At 41.1% G+C, this 24,248-nt stretch overlaps 1 protein-coding gene across 2 annotated transcripts in view; it reads right to left on the reverse strand.

Moving 5' to 3' along the window:
• RAVER2 (ribonucleoprotein, PTB binding 2) overlaps positions 1-23,721 on the reverse strand; it is a 78,859-nt gene extending 55,138 nt beyond the window's left edge. Inside the window, exon 1 of one of the 2 annotated variants that reach the window (XM_036255282.1) lies at positions 23,318-23,721. In XM_036255282.1, the coding sequence (XP_036111175.1) occupies positions 23,318-23,548 (231 nt within the window). In that variant the 5' untranslated portion in view covers positions 23,549-23,721. The remainder of the gene's footprint in view (positions 1-23,317) is intronic. The other variant, XM_036255283.1, reaches the window with a different exon arrangement.
• Between the last annotated feature and the right edge of the window lie 527 nt (positions 23,722-24,248).

A 24,248-nucleotide genomic window follows, 5' to 3' on the forward strand; every position in this document is an offset into this window, starting at 1 on the left:
CATACTGATACATACACACATACCCATGATACAAGTTTGGTGCTTCATGGTAAAAAAAAAAATGGCAGACCATGACTGAAATTCATGTTGATGTCAAGACTACCAATGGTTATCTGCTTTGTCTGTTCTATACTAGTTTTATTAAAACATGCAACAAATTCAGAAGACCTCTTATGCTCAGCATCAACAGGTCTGCCAAATCCAGAGGAAGATGATGGAAATCATGACCTGAGAGGTACAAATGACTTGAAAGAAGTGGTCAATAAATTAATTCCAGACAGCACTGGGAAAGACAGAGCAAAGGCTTGCCCGTCTATTTACCTCCTCCTACGTGTCTGTGTTAGAAAGCCAAATGCTGAAGAAACCAGGTTTGAACCGGGAGAACTCATGGAGCTCCATGGTGGAGGTAACAGTCCTGGAAAAGCTACTGGGGGTGGAACAGGTGCTACAGTTAAATGAGCTGATGGATATGAGCCCCAGTCCAATAATCTGTTTAAAATCCAGACAGTTAACAGTGACAAATAAAAATCCAATTTGAGGAAAAACAAAACATAATGCTAGGTGAAATAAAAAGATCACCTATGATGAGAAGGATAAAAAAGGTAAAGTTGATCATTTAGTATTCCTAATTAGTAGGTCGGTACTAGAAATGTTTTAAAATACATATACTTGCCCTGGCCGGTTTGGCTCAGCGGTTAGAGCGTCGGCCTGCGGTCCTGAGAGACCTGGGTTCGGTTCCCGCTAAGGGCACGTACCTTGGTTGCAGTTTGTCCCCGGCCCTGGTCGGTTGTGTGGGTGGCAGCCACTCGATGTGTCCCTTCACATCGATGTTTCTCTCTCTCTCTCTCTGTTCCTCTCTCTCCCTCCCACTCTACCTGAACAAAAAATGGAAAAATGTCCTCGGGTGAGGATAAAAAAAATAAAATAAAATAAAATAAAATACATATACTTGCCAAATTTTGTAAAATATTATTTGATAAATTAAATAGTAATATGGTCAATATACAGATAGTTCATATATTACTATGGTAATTTTTATATTGTAAATTTTGATGTTTTCTTGGACTTAAAAAAACATACTGGGGGCATCCAAGATGCAGCAGAGTATGTGGAAGCTACGCTCACCTCCTCCCAGTGTCAAACCAGATTTACAACTAAATTATAGATCAGTCAACCTGAATAACCAACTGAAAACCAGCTGAACAGAAGTCTTATAACCAAGAATTTACAAAAAAATGCCACAATGAGTCTGGTAAGAAGGGCAGAGACACAGAAAGGGCTAACCCCACACCCACATATGGTGGTTGAGAATCCAGAGGGATAATTCAGCTGCAAAGGTTTCCCTAAGGAGCAAGGGTGTCAGACCCACGCCAGGATTCCCAGCCCAGACCACCAGAGCCAGGAAGAGGAGCCCAAATAACATATGACTGTGAAAATCAGTGAGGATTCTCTGGGAGAGACAGGAATTGACTACAGATCCTGGCACCCTCTTAAAAGGCCAAAGCAAAAAGTTTTTTCTCAGCCACTCGCCCAGGGAAGGTGACTCAGAGCAAACTGGAGTCATATAGAGAGGAACTGGATTGCATGGCCCAGAGGGGAGAGATCTGGAGGGTCAGTCCCCAAGGTCTCCATGTGGAGTCCCTACCCCACACCACCGCCCACAGACACCAACCTCCCTGGGTCAAGCACTCCTACCCTTACAGCACCAGCCTGGGGAACACACTAACCCAGTCCTCCAACCTGCCAAGCTCTCAGCCTGCAGAGAAGTCTGCTACAGTGAACCCGGTAGTTGTCAGAGACTTAGACACACTGAGTTGTGTGGCTTTAAAGCAGGGGCCATTTTTCCCTCTTGCATGCCACCGGTGCTGTACACCAACAGGAGACCCACTAGCCCTGTCCTCCTGATTCCTGGTGGCCCTGCCCTGCAAAGCTCACATCCTGCAGAAAAGTCTGCTGGCTATACCCAGACTGGACTTGTGGTGCACTTTTTCTTGGCAAGCTCTTGTTAGAATCTGTGACAGACACTGTTGGACAAAGGGAGAGATCGACAACAATACAGCCATAGTAGGATATTTTAACACTCCAGTGATATCAATAGATTGATATTCCAGAGAGAGAATTAACAAGAATACAGTGGCCTTAAATGACACACTAGACAAGATAAATTTAATTGATATTTTCAGAGCATTTCACCCCAAAGCAGCAGAATATACATTCTTTTCAAGTGCATATGGAACATTCTCTAGAATAGACTACGTTAGGACACAAAACAAGTCTCAGTCAATTAAAGAATACTGAAATAATATCAAGCATTTTCTCTGACCACAACTTTATGAAACTAGAAATCAGCTACCAGAAAAAAAATGAAAATTACACAAACACATGGAGGTTAAATTACATGTTACTAAACAATGAATGGATTAACAATGAGATCAAGGAAGAAATCTAAAGATATCTTGAAACAAATAAAAATGAAAGTACAACAACCCAAAATTTATGGGACACAGCAAAAGCAGTCGAAAGAGGGAAATTTATAGCACTACAGGCCTATCTCAAGAAATAAGAAAAATCTCAAATAAACAACCAACCCTAACACTTAAAGTAATTTGAAAACTAGCAACAGATCAGAGCAAAAATAAAATAGAGTCTAAAAATAACAAAAACAATACAAAAGATCAATGGAACCAAGGGCTGGTTCTTTGAAAAGGTAAAAAATATTGACAAACCTTTAACAAGACTCATCAAGAAAAATAGAGAGAGAACCCAAATAAATAAAATCAGAAACGAAAGAGGAGAACTAACAACTAATACCAAAGAAATACAAAGTATTATAAGAACATATTACAAACAACTATATACCCCAAATTGGACAATCTGGAAGAAATTAATCAATTCCCAGAAATATACAGTCTTCCAAAACTGAATCAAGAAGAAACAGAATATCTGAACAGACCAATTACAAGTAATGAAATTAAAGCAATAATTGAAAAAACTCCCAGCAAACAAAAATCCTTGACCAATTTGTTTCACAGGTGGATTTTACTAAACATTCAAAGAACTAACACCTATCTATCCTCCTTAAACTATTCCAAAAAATTCAAGAGGAGGGAAGACTCCCAAGCTCATTTTATAAGGCAAAAATTTTCATTATTACAAAACCAGATAAAGACACTACAAAGAAAGAAAATTATAGGTTAATATCCCTGATGAACAGAGATGCAAAATTCCTCAACAAAATATGAGTGAACCAAGTCCAGCAATACATTAAAAAGATCATACACCATAATCAAGTGGGATTTATTCCTGGGATGAAAGGTTGGTACAATACCTGCAAATCAATTAACATGATATACTGCATTAACAAAATTAAGGATAAAAAACATATGCTTATATCAATAAATACAGAGAAAGCATTTGACAAAATCCAGCACCCTTCTATGATGAAAAGTCTCAGCAAAGTGGGACTAAAGGGAACATACCTCAACATAATAAAGGCCATATGTGACAAACCCACAGCATGATCATAAATCAACAGGCTTAAACTAAATGTGTTTCCTTTAAGATCAGGAACAGGACAGGGATGTACACTTTTACCACTCTTATTCAACAAAGTACTAGAAGTCCTAGCCACAGCAATCAGACAAGAAGAAGTAGAAGGGATCCAAACCAGAAAGAAAGAAGTAAAACTGTCAATATTTGCAAATGACTTGATACTATGTACAGAGAATCCTAAAGAGTCCACCCAAAAAATACTAGATCTGATCAACGAAATCAGTAAAGTAACAGGATACAAAATTAATATGCAGAAATCAATTGCATTTTATACACCAGTAATGAGCTATCAGAAAAGGAAACTAATAAAATTATCCCATTTACTATTGCATCAATAAAATAAAATACCTAGGGATATATTTAAGCAAGGAGATAAACGACTTGTACGCAGAAAATTGTAAGATACTGAAGAAGAAAACTGAAAAGAATACAAATAAATGGAAGCATATACAAGAAGAATTGACAGGTTAAAATGTCTGTACTAACCAAATTAATCTATAGATTCAATGCAATTCCTAGCAAAATACCAATGGCGTATTTCACAGAACTAGAACAAATAATCCAAAAACAAAATTTTTTTTTATTACGGAAAATATTTATTTGACAAAGTGTGAAGACATTTAATTATAACAGTCTTTCAAAACATTTTTTTTACCTGAAATTATTTTCTTTTATATTTATTTTTAAATTCATCTTTATTGTTGAAAATATTACACATCTTCCTCATTTTCCCCCCACTGACTCCCTCCTTCCCACTCCCCGCCCCACCCCATGCCCGCCTTCACAGTTCTGTTGTCTATGTCCAGTGGTTATGCATGTAAGTTCTTTGGTTTATCTCTTCCCATACTTCTCACCTTCCCTATGAGATTTGTCTCTGGATCTATTTTGCTCATCAGCTTATTTTGTTCATTATGTTCCACAAATAAGTGAGATCATGTGGAACTTGTCTTTCTTGGTCTGGCTTATTTCGCTTAGCGTAATACTCTCCAGGTCCAGGTCCAGGTCCTTTCTGACAGCTGCATAGTACTCCATTGTGTATATGTACAACAGCTTTTTTATCCACTCATTTACTGATGGGCACTTGGGCTGTTTCCAGATCTTAGCTTTTGTAAACAGCACTGCCATGAACATAGGGGTGCATATATTCTTTCTTCAAATAATCCAAAAACTTATATGGAATCACAAAAGACCCCAAATAGCCTCAGCAATATTGAGAAAGAAGACCAAAGTTGGAGGTATCATGCTACCTAATTTCAAACTATAATACAAGGCTACAGTAATAAAAACAGCATGGTGCTGGCATAAAAACAGACTTATAGATCAATGGAACAGAATAGAGGAGTAAATCCAAGCCTTTACGGTCAGTTAATATTGACAAAGGAGGCAAGAACGTCCAATGGAGTAAAGACACTGTAATTCAATAAATGGTGCTGGGAAAACTTGACAGATTCATGCGAGAAAAAAAAAAAAAAGAAAGAAAGAAAGAAAAGAAAAGAAACTAGATCACCTTCTTATACCATACATAAGAATAGACTCGCCCTGGCCGCTTTGGCTCAGCGGTTGGAGCATTGGCCTGTGGAACGTGGAGTCCCTGGTTCGGTTCCTGCTGGGGGCACGAGCCTCAGTTGCAGTTTGTCCCCAGCCCAGTTGGAGTTGTGTGGGTGGTGGCCACTCGATGTGTCTCTCTCACATCGATGTTTCTCTCTCTCTCTTCCCCCTTCTTCCCTCCCGCTCTATCTGAAGATGAATGCAGGGGTGTCCTCGAGTGAGGATTAAAAAAAAAAAAGAATAAACTCAAAATGGATTAAAGACTTACATGTAAGTCTCAGAAACAATAAAACTCCTAGAAGAAAACATAAGCTGTAAAATCATTGACATTTTTTGTAGCAATATTTTTTTCTGATACATCTCCTTAGGTAAGGGAAACAAAAAAAAATGGGACTATATTAAACTAAAAAGTTTTTGCAAAGGAAACCATCAACAAAGTGAAAAGATAACCTACTGGATGGGGGAGGATATTCATAATGATATGACTGATAACAGATTAATATCCAAAATTTATAAAGAATTATTATAATTTGACACCAGAAAAAACAAACCCAATTAAAAAATGGGCAGAAGACCTGAAAATACACTTCTCCAAAGAAGACACAAACGGCCAACAGACGTATGAAAAATTACTTAACATCACTAATCATCAGAGAAATGCAAATCAAAACTACAATGAGATATCACCTCATACCTGTCAGAAAATAAACAACAAGAGCTGGTGAGGATGTAGAGAAAAGGAACCCTTCAGCAGTTCTCAACCTGTGGGTCACGACTCCTTCAGGGGTCAAACAGCCTTTTCACAGGGGTCACCTAAGACCATCGGAAATATAGACCATCGGAAAACACGTATTTCCGATGGTCTTAGGAACCGAGACACGGCTCCTCTATCCGTCTCCAGGTGGGTCCGCCCACATGCAGATCCGCCCACACACAGCATGAGGAGCTGTATTAAAGGGTCGTGGCATTAGGAAGGTTGAGAACCACTGTCGCATGCACTGTTGGTGGGAATACAGATTGGTGCACACACTATAGAAAGCAGTGTGGAGGTTCCTCAAAAATTAAAAAATGGAATTGCTTTAAAACCCAGCGATTTCATTTCTGGGAATATATCCTAAGAAACCTGAAACACTAATCCAAAAGAATTTATGCACCCCATGTTAACTGCAGTATTATTTACAATGGAAAAGAAACGGAAGTAACTCAAGTGCCCGTCAACAGACAAGTGGATAAAAATGCCATGGTATATATACACAATGGAATACTATTTGGTCATAAAAGAGAATGAAATGCTTTCTTTTGCAAAAGCATGGATGGACCTAGAGGGTATTGTGCTGAGTGAAATAAGTAAGAGAAAGACAAATACCATATGATTTCACTTAGATGTGGAATCTAAAGAGCAAAATAAATGAACAAACAAAATAGAATCAGATTCACAGACACAGAGAACAAACTTATGGTTGACAGAGGGGACAGGGGTTGGAGGACTGGGTGGAAAAGGTGAAGGAATTAAGAAGTACAAATTGGTAGTTACAGAAGAGTCGGAGAGATACAGATTACAGCATAGGGAATATAGTTAATAATATTGTAATAACTATGTATGGGGCAGATGGGTTCTTGAAACACTGGGGGGGAAGGGCACTCTACAGTACATGACTGTCTAACGACTATACTGTACACCTGAAACTGATACATAACAATATTGAATGTAAACTGTAATTTAAAAATAACACATCCTATATTCTTCGTTAAGAAAACCTAACTCTCTCAACAGCATAACATATACATCTTGCCAATCGGCTAATTCAATACTTTACGGAGACAGTGACATGGTTTTGTTTGAAGGGATCCAGTGTATGCTTTTAGTTGCACACACTCTAATCTCTCATTTCACTAGTTAACAGCTGTCAAATGCCAGATAAAGAAAACATGATACGCTCTGCACATTATCAAGTGCCCGTAAACAAACGACATGCTATCTTACCAATTCAGCTGAGAGATTTACCTCAGAGGGATCTCAAGCATTTAAAGATTCATTTTGCAACTTAGAAATTTTATTTTTAAAACACCTATATTTCTAATCATGTCTTTTATATGACTCAGATGTGGGATGTAGATTTTGCCAACTTGGAAACCTAACAAAGCTTCCTGCAAAGAAAAAAAAAACGATTACTTTCCTCCATGCCCTGATTGTTTTGACCCAGGCAAAAGTGGGTCACGCCTCAATTTGATCCTCGGTAAGTTGGCCAAATTAAAAACTTAAAACCTGAGAGAGAGTCCTAACAACCATTTGCAAAAATTCTACCATGCTCCTCCACACAGAACCAAAGGACTAAAATTGTATCTGCCCATACTAATCCAGTTTTATACATTTCTATTAACTTACAAGCTAATTTTAAGCAACCAAGTAGCACCTTAGGTGAAAATACTCTGCCCTCTAATAGGCAATATCGCTTACAAATGTCTTAAAGTAAGATGAGTTCATCAAAGTTGGTATTATTAGATAGCTTTCGTAACCTATTTCCAGACCAGATTCATGATCACTCCCTGAATTAAATGTAGTTTTGCACATATGAAATGTCTCCTTTCAAAGCAGTCAGTCAGTGACTCCCAAAAGTTAAACAACTATCGTTCCAGTTGGTCTGGACTTCTTCCTGAATGAAACCCAGCCACGGTTTTAAACCTGAATCACACTGTCCCATAAGCCCTTCACAGGCTTACACTGCTTTTATTAAAAATTTATTTTTCTTTGTAACAAGGGGTTTCACAAATTAAAGCACTCTATTCTTAAACTTCACTTTTATGGAATTAAAACAAACAAGAAACAAATATCTTTGTTGATTTTCTTCTCAAGTTTTAGGGATTTTGTAATATGGAAAGATTATCTGTAACAAATATTAAGTTACAAGGCATAATAATGAAATAAGCACCCAGCAACTCATCTCCAAACTTCACGCAAACGTAACCACGACTAGAACACCAGCAACACTGTTGCACTGCCTTCAGCATGACTTTGCTAGCCCACCCTGACACCCCGTGGAGGTCCCCGGTACCTCCTAGGTATGTATCCACCCCCAAACAATATATTGTTTTGTTGTACTTGCTTCCGAGTTTTACAAAAATGGTATTATGCTAGTTTTAATCTTTTGTACCTTGCTTTTTATACTCAATACTATATTTTGAAAATTCACTCATGTTGCAGGTGACTGTTCATTTATTCTGCTTGCTATTCCATTCAGTAACTATATGATTTATGTATCTCTTTTTCTATCAATGAATATCTGATTTGTTTCTAGCTTGTTATTGTTGTTTAGCTACTTACACATTTTTTATTATTATTACTATTTTCTAATCCTCACCCAAGGTTATTTTTCCATTTATCTTCAGATAGAGTGTCGGGGTGGGGGGCAGGACATTGGGGTTGGGGACCTAATGGCAACCGAGGTACATGCCCTTGACTAGAATCAAACCCACGACTCTTTGGTTCTCGGGCCGACGCTCTAACCACTGACCCAAACTGGCCAGGGTCTTACATGTCTTTTTAAAAGTACTACCACATTCTTATACATTTTATGCACGCATTTAATTTCCTAGTGTACATACATGTACAAGGATTTCTGAAGGAATGAAATTTCTGGGCTGTACACATACAAATAATCATCTTTATTCGGAAGTGCCAACTTGTTTCTGGTATGGTTGTACCCGTTTACATTCCCATCAGCAGTACATGACAGTCCCACTATTCCAAATCCTCACAGTGCTTGATGTCATCAGATACTTAAATTTTGTCAATTTAATGGATGTAAAATTGTACCTCATTGTGATACTAATTTGCATTCCCTTGATTAACAGGGTAGGGCATTGTGATGGCTTTGTGTGTCAACTTGACTACGATACCCAGTTATTTAATTAAATGCGGATCTAAGCATTGCTGGGAAGGCACTTCGTAGATGTGGTTAATACCTACAATCAGCTTATTCTAAGCGAAGGAGACCGCCTTAGAGGATGTGCGTGGGCCCCATCTAACATGCTTAAGAACAAAAACAGAGGTTTCCTGGAGGATAGAAGGAAACCCTGTCTCAACATCTGCCTGTGTTTTCAGCCTTCTGGTATACCTTACAGACTCTGGACTTGCAAGCCTCCGTAGTCAGTCAGTCAGTCGTCAGTCGATATCCGTGTGTGTCATATAAATGCATATAAGTATAAATATTATATATAATCTGTTTCTCTGAAGAACTCTGATGCAGGTATCTTGCCACGCTCAGTTACTATTTGTGTATTATTTCCCTCTCCCCCTTTTCTGCCTAACAGATTCAGATGGAGAAACCTGCTTCAGGAAGGAGAGTTTAAGATGTCGCCTTAGCCTAATTTACATTAAGTGTGGTAAACAGGGGGGCTTCGGGCAGGGCCAGTTAGCTAGACAACCCCTGTCCCATTATTTCTGAGTCACCTAGCAAGGGGTTCCTGCCAGGTGTGTTCCCCTCTTCCTCAACTACCTGAAACCACCACTCTCACTTCTGAAATCTAAGACCCCATACCCTTCCCCTCCCTTGTCCAAAATCAGCTTATATACCCAATGTTGCTTACTGTCCTTGGACTTTTCATGGCTATGTGAATTCCCCATGCCCATGTATCAAAATGCTGATTTTCTCCTGTTAATCTATCTCTGTTAAATTGGTTATCAGCCTAGCCCAAAGACCTTAGAAAGTGGGAGGAAAAGTAGTAATATTGTTTAGCCCCTACAATATGACTGCTTTTGGTTTTTCTAGACACTCTTTATGTTTGAGGAAGTTCTCTTCCTGTTTGCTGTCCGTTTTTATTATGAATAGGTGTCAAATGTTACCAAACTCTTTTTCTGCATCTATTGAGATGACTTGAGTCCCGCCTTCCTTCCAGTGATCTCCAAATTCTGTTTCCACCTCCAACCTACATCTGCTGTGGCTTACTTGGAACTGCATTTGGATGATCCACACCAGATCATACTTTTGGGGGACCCAACAACGGGCGTATCATGTAATACTTGCCACAATATTAGCTGAGTAGATGTGCTGTTCACTTCAACCTGCCTAACTGAACTTTTAATAGCTTTTGAAGCAGCTGTTTTTGCTAGAAAGTTCATTTGAATACCAACTTTTTGGCAGGGCAACTTTCTGACTTGGCCTAAAAAGAAAATTAATAAACTTTCAGCTTTTTTTATTAGCAGTATAATAATAATAATAATTTACTGAGTGCTTACTTTATCCCAAGCACTTTATACACACTATCCCATTTAATCCTAACAACCTGATGAGCTGGATTTTAAAGCCAAATTTTAATACCCAGATTTTAAAGATGAGGATGTGGAGGCCTAGAAAAGTGAAGCGATTTGCACAGCATGTGATGGGCCTGGGATTCAAGCCCAGATCAACAGACTCAAGAGCAGATACTACACTCTACTGTACCTTAAGCATCACCAGAACAAAAATAAAATATATGAAATATTCATTCCTATCACATTCCTAAAGCTTGCTGCATCACTGACCTCCTAACCTTAGGATGGGGATAAGAGAGAAAAAAGATTGGGAGAGAAAAACAAAATCAACGTATTTTCATTTCTAACAGCTAGAAATCTGATTGCATCATCATCCCCTTGTTTAAATATGTCAGTGAATCCTCATTTCCCCTAAAATGAAACCCAAATTCCCTAATATGGCTTACAAACATGTAATCATCTGCTCCGGCTCCTGGCCAGCCTTGATTCGAACCACTATCCCTCTCAAAGGCCTGTGCCACGGCCACAACGAAGGAGTTTGGGGCCACGCTTTCTCCGTCTTCAGGACGCGGTATGTCTTGTTACTACTGCCACAAATGTTCTATACTTCTCTCTTCCCCACCCTTCCCCTCGCTACCTTCTCTCCCGGACTCAGCTTCCATGAGTTTCTCTGAGAAATCAGATGGTGTGAAGCACAAGAAGGCTTTGAGGCACTGTTGCTGGGTATGAAGATAAAGTAAGCCGAGCACAGAGACTTTAGGGCAGTCTCCATGAGCTGAGAGTGGTCCCCAGCTGAGACAGCGAGCAAACAGGGACTTCAGGCCCACAACCATAAGAAATTCTGCATAATACCTTAATGAGCGGAAGTATATTTTTCCTTCAAGCCTCTAGATAAGAGTGCAGCCTGCTTAACACCTTGGTCTTGGCTTTGAGAGACTCTAAGCAGAGAACCCAATTGGGCCCGCCTGGACTTCTGACCTACAGAACCAAGCAATACTGAATCGGGGTTGTTTTGGTTTCATTCACTGCACAGGAATAGAAAACAAATCGGATAGCCAGGTGACAGCGAGAAGGTGGCCATCTGCAAGCCAGGAGAGAGACCGCGCCCGAAACCAAATCAACCAGAACTCGGATCTTGGAATTCTAGCTTACAGAACTGTGAGAAAATAAGTTTGTGTTGTTTCAGCCACCCAATCTATGCTTTTTTGTTATGGCAGCTTGAGCTGATTAATATAGTGCCTGGTTTCCTACAGAGGGAAATACTATTAAGAAGCCAAAATCTGGGAGCTAATGTACTCATTGCTTAGGTCCTCTTAGCAGACAACTCTGGAGGATATGTAAATATACTATCTAGCCATCAAAAGTAACAAGTTCACAATGACACATCAAATTGCAATCTGACACTGTGGAGTTCATCCTCATTCTCTCCCATTCCACACGTTACTCCTTCTTCCGACAGTGAGTACCTGGTGAGGGGAGATAAGGCACACAGCAGAGAGAAAGTTCTCTGGGGTCTGACCTCCCAGGGACACTAGTTCTATGTGATCAGGGCTCCACTCTCATAACCTCATGTAATTACTTCCATAGAGTCCCTATCTCCAAATACAGCCACACTGGGTGTTAGGGCTTTAACATGTGAATTTGGGGAAACACAAACATTTAGTTCATAGCAGGTATCTTCATGAAATAGCTGATTTCAAGGCTGAAGCGCGAAAGTACAAAATAAGCCACAACACCTTCTTGTGTCAAAAACGACTTTAAGAAGAGAACCCAATAGCCTTGAAGAAGCTCCCACTACCCAAATATAAAACAATTTAGGATCAAAACGCTCATAGTAATGGAGATTAACCCATAAAACAACATGGAACACCATGAGCTTATTTTTGCTATAAATTAATAAATGAATATATTGAACACTTGAAGGGGAATAGAATATTTACAGTCTTAATTAAAATATCTCCCTTCAAAAGCCTTATTATTTACAAAGAGAAGAATTTTGCATGAGGAAGCCTGGCAGATACAACTTAATAAAGGTCTATTAAAATGATCAAAGTTAACGTTATCAACAATGAGAAAATCTAAAACATGCACCATGATATTCCTACCAAGTATACACAGTTTTAATCTAATCTTGAAGAAACATCAGACAAACCAACACTAAAGGATGTTCTACAAAGTAAGTGGCTATAATCTTCAAAAGGGTCAAGGTCATAAAAGTCGAAGAAAGACTGAGGAGTTATTCCAGACGGAAGATGACTGAAGGGACACGACCCCAAAGTGCAGCACACGATTCTGAACCGGTTCCTTTCACTGTGAAAGATAACAATGGGACAAGTGGTCAAACTTAAACACAGTCTGAGGGTTAGACTGATGTATTTTGACTTTGATGGTAGTGATGTAGGTTATGTTGGAGAATGTCCAAATGTGTAGGAAATACACAATTAATACTCAGGGTGGCAGGCCATCGGGTCGGTGTCCACGCTCAAACAGTTCAGGGAAAAGAGTTCTTCGTCCTGTTCAGTCCTGCATCACATAATGACTTTTCAGTCAACGACAGACCGTATCAGTGATGGTGGTCCCATAAAAAATCCCTATCGCCTAAGGGTGTTGTAGCCATCCTAACGTCACAGCGCTGAACACTACTCCCGTGTCTGTGGCGATGCAGGTGCAAACACACACACCGCAACGCCAGTCATACAAAAGTATCGCACATACATCTGTGCACAGTACACAATATTTGGTGATAATAAACAACTGCTACTGGTTTGTGCAGTTTGTATACTACACGTTCGCGTACTCTTTCTACCTGTAGAAAAGTTCAGTAACAGAGTATGCTGCGTTATGCCTGAAGCAGCCTCATACATCTCTTATTTATCATGCTCTTGATTGTATCATCTTCTCTTATGCCTGATCTGATCTTGTGTTGTGTAACAGTAACACGCCATACAGGTGTGTAGCCTAGAAGCAGTAGGCTGTGCCACCTAGCCTAGGTGGGTAGCAGGCTGTGCCCTCTAGGTTTGTGGAAGTGACTCTGTGACGCTCCACGGTGATGCGATCACCTAGTGGCCCATCACTCATAGATCCTCCCCGTGAAGTGGTACGTGACTGTACTATGACTCTTCTGCAAGCTTAGACTATTTCAAGATGTAAAACTCCCCGATTCGCAGGTTCTTATTCTTCAACTCTAAATCAGGTGGCAAAAAACCCACAAGGGATCAAGTCAGAGAACTGGAGGCTAATCTGGAATCAAAAGCAAGCACTTAAACTTGCAGGTAATAAAAGAACCGAAGTTCGGGAAGTAAAGGAAGCTGGGAACTAACAGCAGATAATCCCTACAGTGGGTGAAGACAGAAAAACAGTAGCTGGGGTGAAGGGGGTGGGGTGGGGTAGGTGGTGGTGGGAGGGGGCAGCGAGAAGAGAGGCAAAAACTATGACTACGAATGCAGGTCAAAACAAATTCAGTGATTTCTATTGTTATTTTAGCATTTGTGTGGTAACAAACATTTAAGAGAGCTTCAAACACACAAAGAAAATGTATAAGCACAGGGGAGAGGGACATAGATTCACAAAACTAAAGATAATGGTAGCAGATAGGCACAAAATTAAGCACCAGATGCCTAGAAAACAAGTTTAGGGACTCACAAATATACAAAAGAGAGAAACTTTCCCCTTAGCAATAAGTACTTATTGTGAAGAAGACTGAACACAATAAATAGTAGTCTTAACATATTGTAACAAGAAATATTCCTTGTATCAAACTTTGACTTTTAACAAAACCGTTAAGAGGAAACAGTAAATATAATTCCTTGTAAAGCTCTTAGGAAAATCTTGGGGCATCTGTTTTGTTCCAGGCACACTACCTAAGTGTCAGCCACATGTGCTGAGAGACCAGAGAACAAGGAACTTTTACATCAAATGTGAAGTGACACAGCTGAGTTTGTCAGAAAGAGAATAATGGAGCTTGATTTATATTCTTGCGTAGGCAAAGGATCGTCCCACTGCTGCCTAAAACTGCCCACAGCAGTTTTTTATAAAGCTCTTCTCAAGAAGCAGCTTCGGATCTGCTCCAGTGGTCCCAAGGACATGATGAAAATCACATTGGCCTGGAGTGAGCTTCTCAACCTGGTCTCCAGTCCCCAGTGAGATCAGAGCTAAGTTACAAGAGGTCCATAATCCCTTGAAATTACAAGCGAAATTTTTATGCCTATGAACATTAGCACTGTTTTTGGAGAGAGGGTTTATAGCTTTCAACTTACTCATAAGCCATAAACAGTTGACTGAAAAATTATAAGTGAATGAAGTAACTTCACCACCAAAAAAGAACAGTCTTACAATGCAAAAAATGTGTTCATTTTACCAACCAATCCTGAGAGCTTGCCATGAGTCAGACAAAATTAATAGAAGTAAAGCATTTTAGAACAACAAGGTATCTTCTTCTGTTTTAAATTTCCCTTGGGACACTGTGTCAGGTTCTAGGTTTAACACTGGTGACACAAAGGTAAATACATGATAAGCATCCTTTGAAACACAATACAGTATGTGTGGAGGGGAACTGCAGTGTTGAGTAAGAATATGAGCTCTGGAATCAAACAGACATTAATTCTTCTCTGCTCGTCTACTAATTAGCTGAATGACAAATACAGACAAATATCTTGATATTAATTTAGCATCTCTGTTACTCCATCAATAAAATGAAAATAAAAAATTCTGTTCTCACAGCCTTGAAATGTGTGTTCAGAGAAAAATTCAGGGTGAGGCAAAAGTAGGTTTTCAGTTGTTTGTATAGAAAATAAAATAATAAATAACGATACAAAAAATGAGCTCTGTGTTTCGCACACTCACAACTATAAACCTACTTCTGCCCCATCCCTGTAAAAAAGATGGTGAGGAAACCTGAACTCGTGTTCTAAAAACTAATGGTTTGATGGAACTGAAGTTATTAGTCAAAAAAGAAACTACCATAAATTCTCTATATTACTACAGGGGCGAAAATGAATCAAGAAGTCAAAATTTCAGGGAAATAAGTTTTACACATTCAATATAAATAAGAAATGTGTAACAAAGATAGCCGTCTGAAGAGGGAGTAGTGATTTCTTTGAAACTAAAGGTGTTAAAATGTGCTGGAATTCATGTGTGGAGGACTCGGTAAATTGGATTCATATCTTAAGCAAAAGGGTTAGATGAGATGGCTTCTACCGTCACTTCCAATACTGATACTTGTTTTTTAATTAAAACGCCATATCAGTTAGGATATTATTGGTGGGTAGTAACATATTACCCACTTGAAATCAGTGAAGCAATAGAGGGAAAGCGGTGGCTTGTGTAACTAAGAAATCCAGAGGTAGGGCCAGCTTCAGATACACTGTGATCAAGGCTCCGTCTCAGCTTCCCTACTTTTCCTATCCCCCAGGTCAGTCCTCCACTGGATATCTGCTCTGTCCTCAGACTGTCAGCTGCAACCAGGACACGATGTCTCTGCACACATTTCCAGTGGGAAGACAGAATCACTTACCCTACCAGCCAAACAGAAGGCCTAGGCTTCTCTGTCACACCAGGCTGAAACAATCAGTATGGCCAAGGGACACCATGTATTCACTGGCTCAGTTCCAGCCTATTGCCCATCTTTTAACCAATTTCACTGACAGAAGGAAAAAATCTTGTTTGTTCATTTACGTCACCCCTACAGATGGGGAGAGAGATCAAACCCACAGAAATCATTTAGTTGCTAAATAACCAGGGAGAGGTTGGTCCTTGAAGAAAAATCTGGGTGCTGTTAGGAAAAACAAGAGGAAGACAGAGATTGGGTAGGCAACAGTATCAGTCTCGGCAAGAGGAAGATGTCACACTCAAAAACCAAGTAATTGGAGAGGATTTTTAAAAGACACTGTCTACAAAGGTTTAAAGAAATCCTATTACTAGCAACAGTCCCCTACGATCCCCCAGGCCTAAGGAGGCAAGGGGAACGGTCACAAGCCGGAGAGCTTACGTGCATGGAAGGCACCACTGGAGAGAAACCGTGCTTGCCTTCCAAAAGGGGAAACAGCCGAGTCCCAGTACCGTGGGAGAGGGGGCTGGGTGGATAAACGTTCCACTCTCTCCTCTGCCCTTGGGGCTCCCACCAGTGACTCTGGACAAATGCAACCAGAAACCAGAGATGAGGAAGCCTTGTTAATGCGATCCGCAGTACAGGTTAGCCTCCCAGGACACAGAACAGGTAGAAGGGTAGAGAGAGATCTGGAGGAACAAATGGAAGATATTCAGCCCAGCATCCAAAGACGATCCACTGCAGAAAATCATGAGGCGGTGGTCTAATCTTCCCACTTCTCACTTAGGACCCCTCTCAATCCACCCGTGCCCCTTAGAGTAAGGCAATTGCCTCTTTAGGCAAACAAAATACAGACAGAGGCAGGGTTCCTGGTAAGCAATTTTACAATCCTTACATTTAGATAATTTTGTCTTCTTTATTTACATTTCATCGTTTGCCTGCTTCAGCCGGGCTAAGTACAGCTAAGCAATAAAGCTTCGGCCCACAGGCAAGGCACAACCCCTGGAAGCCCATCAGGGCCACTAGCTGTAAGGTAGGAAAGATAAGAATTAAGAGACAAAACTCAGGGGGTTAGTGATAGGGACCCCTTTTGCAGAACAGCCTTCCATCAGAGTTGATCTCATTTAATGCTTTCCTGCTCTGAATCTTGATGAAGGAGCAATCCCCTTAAACACAGCTCCTTCTGAGCGGCTGACATGAGACACAGGTGCGCCCGTCAGTGATCCGAAGCGGGCAGAGTATCTGCTCCTGCCCAAAGCTGATTAGATGTTAGTGCACTATTGAGAGAAATCTTACACTTCAGAAGCATCATAGCTTGGATGTTAAAATGCTATCTGGCAAAGCTAAATGCCACCTACCATATTCTTTTTATGGGAAAACGTGTTGCAAGTCTAAAAATAATTTGTAAGCATTAGGAAACGGTCTATAAATCAACTGAGACTTCTTTGGGCTGCTTGTTAACACCTCGCGTTGAGATGCTAACCACAAAGTACTCCTCTTCTGGAATGTTTTTGGAGCAGAGAACAAGCATGGCTGAAACACTTCAGGAATTTCTGCCAGGACTAAAGCCTCCCCGAGCCAGCTGCGTCCCAGCAATCTAGACGCAGATTCCTCTAGCAGCTTTCGGTGTCCTTGTCACACTGGAGACAGGACAATGAAATACATGGAAAAGAAGCAGAACCCACACTCACTTCTGATTAACTACATTAGAAAAGAAAATCTAATACACCACTTTTCATTAGTATAAACTACACCAAGAAAAGTAACTTTTAGAAGTAAGCAAAATGGCATTCTCAATGAAAAAAATAAAGAATAGCCCTGGCCGGTTTGGCTCAGCGGTTGGAGCGTCGGCCTGCGGTACAGAGAGACCCGGGTTCGGTTCCCGCTAAGGGCACGTACCTCGGTTGCAGTTTGTCCCCAGCCACTCGATGTGTCCCTTCACATCGATGTTTCTCTCTCTCTTCCTCTCTCTCCCTCCTGCTCTATCTGATCAAAAAATGGAAAAGTGTCCTCGGGTGAGGATAAAAAAAAAGAAAAAAATAAAGAATAATTTCAAAGTGTGAAAACATCCCAGTGTTGTCCAAAAAAGCAAGTGGTAAATATAGCTCTCCTTTCAAAAGAGGCAAAAATTACTAAATACATTATTAGACAAAACAAATAAGGTATATGTTGAAGTCCCAGTTAAAGAACACAAAGTATGTGAGGAAATTCTATTGGTTTTTGACTAATAGAAAAAAAAGGGAATAAGCAACTTTTAAAAAGACAACCAACCAGTTTCCTACATTTGGTGGTTTGTTATTCTAAAAAGTGCTTGGTTGATAATACTGTGCTTTCAAATACACCTCTGTGAATTGATTATTAAGCTTCTCAATTAACTACTATAATAGAGTACTTTGAAATGAAAGTTAATAATACACAGAGTGAGAAAATAGAATGTTTCTTCTATTACTGATCTTGGCTGTTAGCCCTAAGCACTTCACATTTTTTTCTACTTGCACAATAAAATCTCTTTTAGATTTTAAAAATAAACAAAACAAAACACACGTACACACATTCAATAGGTAAGAAAAAAAATGAGTGAAGTGATATAGGACATAAATACAAAGTTTTCTCCACTTTGAAATCCCAGTAACAATGCTATTGAAACACAACAAGGTTAACCATAAAAAATAAACAATTTATAGAAATGCAATAAAAAACACACATTAAGGTATTACCTTAACACGCCAAAATTCTAAATTCAGGGTTGCAAAAGACTCCTCACACACATACGCATCGGCTATTCTGAATAAGAATCCAATGTTCACAACATTGTTATTCCCTATAATTATACTAGTTACTATCAATATTATTCACAATAAACTAATCACTATGATTGCATTCCAAAACACTAATGTTCAAAAACATCACTATAAATACCCAAATCACAGTGGTGTGAAGGACTTGGGGATTTAGGTATCTTGATAGAATCCAATGCAGACTAATAAAACATGAGATTAAAAATTTAGGCAGGGGCCAAGTCACAAAATGCCTACAATCTTAGATTTTCATCCTATCATGTCATGCTTTTCAAACTGAGTTCTGAGTACCTCATGCTAATATAGGAGTATAAAAAAACCACAGGCCCTGGCCGGTGTGCCTCAGTTGGTTGGAGCATCTTCCCATACACCAAAAGGTGGCAGGTTCGATCCCTGGTCAAGGTACATATCCAGGTTGCGGATTTGGTGCCCGGCTGGGGCATGTGCAAGAGGCAACTGATGGACGTTTCTCTCTCTCTCTCCCTTCCTCACTCTAAAACCACAGAATAAATACAGTGTATCTTTCGTAAGTGTCAAGTTTATGGAAAAAATAAATTTGGAGGTGAGTTAAACAAGTTTAAGTTGTTTTTATATTAAATCCAATTTTACTAGAACATAAAATTATGTGGTTTGTTTTCCCAGACAGAATATGAATCATCAAAGCAATTTCATTCTTGCAGAAAGCTAATTCAGGTTCACTGTTCCTTCCAATTTGACCAATTTCTGCATTCTTGCAGACAGCTAATTCAGGCTCACTGTTCCTTCCAATTTGAGACAAATTGATGAATACTCTGAGGGCAAGTTTGAGAAGCAGAGCCAGGAATGTGGAGTCAAAGGATTTTCTGTTTGTTTTTTAAAGCAGAAGCGTGACATCAGCTTTGTGCTTTGAGATGCTCTCTCAAGGGCAGCAGTAAGCAGGGTGGGCTACAACCTAAGGGACAGGACAATAAAGAAGGTAGAGGACAAACAAAATCTGTAATAGTCTGTTTAAGAGAGGAAAAGGACATGAACCACAGCTGAGGCTACAAAAACACAGAGGACTAAGAGGATTCGAGAAAGCAGGGGTGGCTGACCAGACAGTGCTGATTGACAGCCCAGTAACTATTCAATGAGACAGCTTTGGAGAACTTATTAGGGCTAATATTTCTGTAAGGTATCTGATATATGTATCTTTAAAAGCTCCCACTTAAAAATAATACTTTCAGTGTGCCTTCTAATCCCAGGAAGTATCAAGTTGTGAGATGTTATTGTAAATCTGTCATACCAAAAGTTAAACAAAATTTGAGTAAGATTTATAAAAACCATGTTTAGCCCTAGCCAGTTCGGCTCAGTGGTTAGAGTGTTGGCCCATGGACTGAGGGGTCACGGGTTTAATTTCCAGTCAAGAGTATGTACCTGGGTTGCAGGTTTAATCACCAGCCCTGGTTGGGGTCCTACAGGAGGAAACCAACCGATGTGTCTTTCTCACATCGATGTTTCTCTCTCCCTCCCTCTCCCCCTTCCATTCTATCCAGAAATCAATGGGAAAATGTACTCAAGTGAGGACTAACAACAAAAACAAAAACAAACTATGTTTAATAAAGATAATACCCATATTTTCAAAAAGTTAAAAGGATTACTGGGCTCCTACTCATCAGTTACCGTCGTAGTTTTTCTACGAGACATAATCATATAGTATGAGAACTAGAGTTAGGAATGGCTTTGATCCTCAAAGTGATAGTCTAGAATTATTGAATGAGCAAACATATAGACTCTTCTAGAGAAGAACAAGAATTTGAATATTTAAAATATCTGATTACTTAATAACTAAACAAAGAGCAGTGACTTTTTAAAAAACCATATTAGTCATTTCATAAGAAGTAAATATGTAGTTTAGAAGGGTGATGCTGACTAAAAGGCACAAAATAGTAAATACGTAGTTTAGAAGGGTGATGCTGACTAAAAGGCACAAAATAAAGTTAAACCTTCTTTAGTAATTTCACAGTAAAATGCAGCCACTAAGAAAAAAGAGACATTAGAACTGTTAAGATAAAAGACAAAATACCAAAATCCTTGCAGAATATATTTATGAAAATATTACAACTTGAGAAAAAAAAGATGAAGTAAATATTGGACCAATAAAAATAGCAATTCTCAATTTAAAGAAAAGACTATTTTAATTGCTTTTAGAAACTAGAATACTTTGGTCTATTCTACAGATCACTAATAGTTATGATTGCAATCAAAAAACTAGGAAAGGTAAAAATACAAAAGATGATGGAAAAAGTAAACTCAAACAAATATTATTTGTAATCAAACATTGATATTTGTTTAGATTTTCAAACTATATATCAGAAATATTCAAATAATTACAGCCCGGCCATTGTGGCTCAGCGGACTGACAGTCGTCCCATGGACAGAGAGGTCCCCGTTTGATTCCCAGTCAGTGCACATGCCCAGGTGTTGGGCTCAATCCCCAGTAGGGGGTGTGCAGGAGGCAGCCAACAGATCTTTCTCACATGGATGTTTCTCTCTCTGCCTTCCTCTCTCTAAAAAAATCAATAAAAACATATTAGAAAATAATAATTACAGAAAAAAAAAAAACAATGCTAAGACAAGTTTATAGGTACTAACAACTTTATTATTTTATTTTATTTTTGCTTTTAGATGAAACTTCAGCTCTCAAAAAATATGGCATAAGAATTAAACTTAACAAAAATTTAAGATACTTTACATAGCAATAATAGATTCATCTAGACATATAGATCTTATACCAATTTTATTCCATAATTTATGCTTGTCACCTTAAAGAAAACCCTAAGATTTAGGCTAAACATACGTTCACGATAGAGAACGAATATCTCAAAAATACCAACCCGTTGTAATTCTCATAAAACCTCTCTCCATCACAGACACCAGGTAATTAAAACTGTTCCTTTTATTAGACCCTTTGTTCTATTTCTTCTTGTCTCTTGAGAAGGGAAATGAGAAAGATACCAACAACAAAGCAAGTCTAGATAGAACTCTAAAATTTGGGGTCTAAATATTTTCAGAATGTAAGGAAAGGTGACAAAAAAAAATAATGACATTCTACAAAGGAAATCAAGACCCTTCTCCATCTCTCTTTTCCTAGATTATCTATGCATAGAGCTGCTATTTCTTCAATGTGCTTTTTAAAAAATACCATCTGCCTCTTCCAAGCCTCCCTCTTTCTGAGCTCCCTTGCTCTCCTCTAGTTGTGTGGGGAGGGGAAAGTTGCTTCTGTGAAATCAGTCCATTACAGGTATCCTTAAAGGTAGCATCACAGAACATTACCTGCCCGATGGAAAGTTGACAGTGATAGATTTGAAAAAGGGATGAGATACAAGGCTGACACAGACTTTTTACCTTGCTTTTTGAAACAAAATGGCTCCTCATGCTTATGGGTTTTATAAGGCTATATGCTCACATTTATTGTGAGTGGCAATGTAAAGTCTAATTACATAGTGATGAGGCACTAGTCTCAATATTATGGATCACGGAAGAACTGCCCTGCTATGGTCAATAGCCAGCCTACCTGCAATTCCATTCTTCTGGTTACAGGTGGAACTACACGAAAATCTGCAACTACCAGGACAGCCCACCCTCCCATCCACACAAAATACATAAATTCAAGTTATATGTGAAATAAACAAGTAAGAAACCTTAAAGAATCAAAGATATCCTCTCTCTCCTTTTTTCTTCTTGTAAAACAAAAATACACAGGTATAAGTACACACAGGAAAAGAAGAGTAATAATATCCCATGCTAACAATGGTCATCTTTAAGTATCAGAAATGGGGGTGTTGTCAATTTCCCCACTTTTCCCTTCTCTGTATTTTCTTACTTTACTACAAAGAGTATGTAACCTCGGCAATCAAGGGTGGGAGTAGTTAAATAAATGCAGAGCTTCTAATCTTAAAACAACAGTTACTCTGGATCAAAGACACAAAGTAGCCTATCTTTAAGCTTCCTCCTGGCCACTGCGGGATAAATCCTCCAGTACTTGGCATGCAGAAGACGGCTGCAAGGCTCCCAAGGCGGAGTGATAACCTCTCCATTCCACGACCTTAAACTGAAGGGACAGAGTTGTTTCATACAAACTTGGTCAAGAGCTTTTGCAACAGGAAAACTCACTTCCAGCTCTCCAGTGAGCCCGCCCCCCATGGCACAGCCAAGTGCCAAGGACCCCAGGCGGAACCCTCTGCCCCTCTCAAGGTGCTTCCGGAGGCACCCCAAAACTGAGCCCGTAGCTCACCTCCACTCTCCTTCAACTACTTGTTCCCGACCCCTCCCCCCACACACACCAAGGGGCCATGGGGGAAGGAGAAAGCGGGCCGGACTTGGAGGCAGACGCCCTCGACTCCCGTAACCTTGGACAAGCCGCATCGCTTCTCCCGAGCCTCAGTTTCCTAATCTGTCACCCTCGCAGGGTGACCTCAGGCTCAGAAACCAGGGGGTGGAGGTGCAAAAACGACGGATCGTTCTCGTCACTGCACCGACCCCCTCCTCCTCTTACTGCTCCAAGGCGCCGGGCACCAGCCTGGACACCTCGGGGGCAGCGTCTCTCTGGAGCCCTGCCCCGCTGAACCCAGGACGCGTCGCCACCCAGCCCGGTCCCCGTACCTGGCAGTTGCTGTCCTGGGGCAGGTTTTTAACCAGGATTTTCCTGCGGTTGCTCAGCTCCCGGCGCATCCGCTGCAGCCGCGCGGCGACCTCCTCCGGGTGCAGCGCGGAGGGCGCGGGGCCGCGGGCGTCCTCGCCCATCTCGGCGGAGGGGCCCGGCCCCCGCGGCTCCGACCCCGCCGCGCCACCCAGGCCCGCGCCCCCCTCGCCGCCGCCGCCTCCCGTCGCCATCTTCCCGGCGCCCCGCCGCAGCGGGCTCCTCCGGAGGCTGGAGGCGAAGCGCAGAGAGAAAGCGGGAGGAGGCCCGGGCGGGGGCGAGGCGGGCAGAGGCCGCAGAATGGGCCCAGCGGCGGGGAGGGGGCGGGAGGCGGGGCCGCAGCCGGCAGCCGGCGGGCGGGGAGAGGAAACCTGAGCGCCGAGGAGGAGCCCAGAGCCACCTCGCCGCACTCCCCTCGGGCCGGGCCCCCCGCCCCCCGCCCCCCGCCCCGCACGGCGGCCCCCGCCCCCGCCCGGCGGCCCACGGCTCGGGCGCCGCCAGCGGGACACCTGTGCGGGCGCCGGCGGGCTGTGCGCTCCCCTCCCTCCGGGCCCCCGTGAACTCCCAGGTCGGGGCTCTGGGGGTGCGCCCCGCGCCGGCAGCTTCCCAGGGGGACTGGGATCCCGGGCGCCGGCCCCCGCGCGGCCTCCCCACGGGACAGCGCTGTCCCCGGGCTCCCCTCCGAGCTCCCGCGCCGGGGCTGCCCAGGCTGCAGGGGCGAATCCAGCCTGCCCAAACCCGGAGGCGCCCTGCGGGGTCCGGGCCAACCCCTCTGCCCTGCATAGTTGGCGGAAAAGTCTTACTTTAGTGAACAATGAAAAATAAAATTTGAGATTTTCTAGGGAGTACAAGGAGAGATTCCGGAGGAAGTTGGAAACACCTCATCGCAAAGAA

This window comes from Molossus molossus, unplaced genomic scaffold, assembly GCF_014108415.1.
Source record: "Molossus molossus isolate mMolMol1 unplaced genomic scaffold, mMolMol1.p scaffold_m16_p_12, whole genome shotgun sequence".
NCBI classification, from domain to species: Eukaryota; Metazoa; Chordata; class Mammalia; order Chiroptera; family Molossidae; genus Molossus; species Molossus molossus.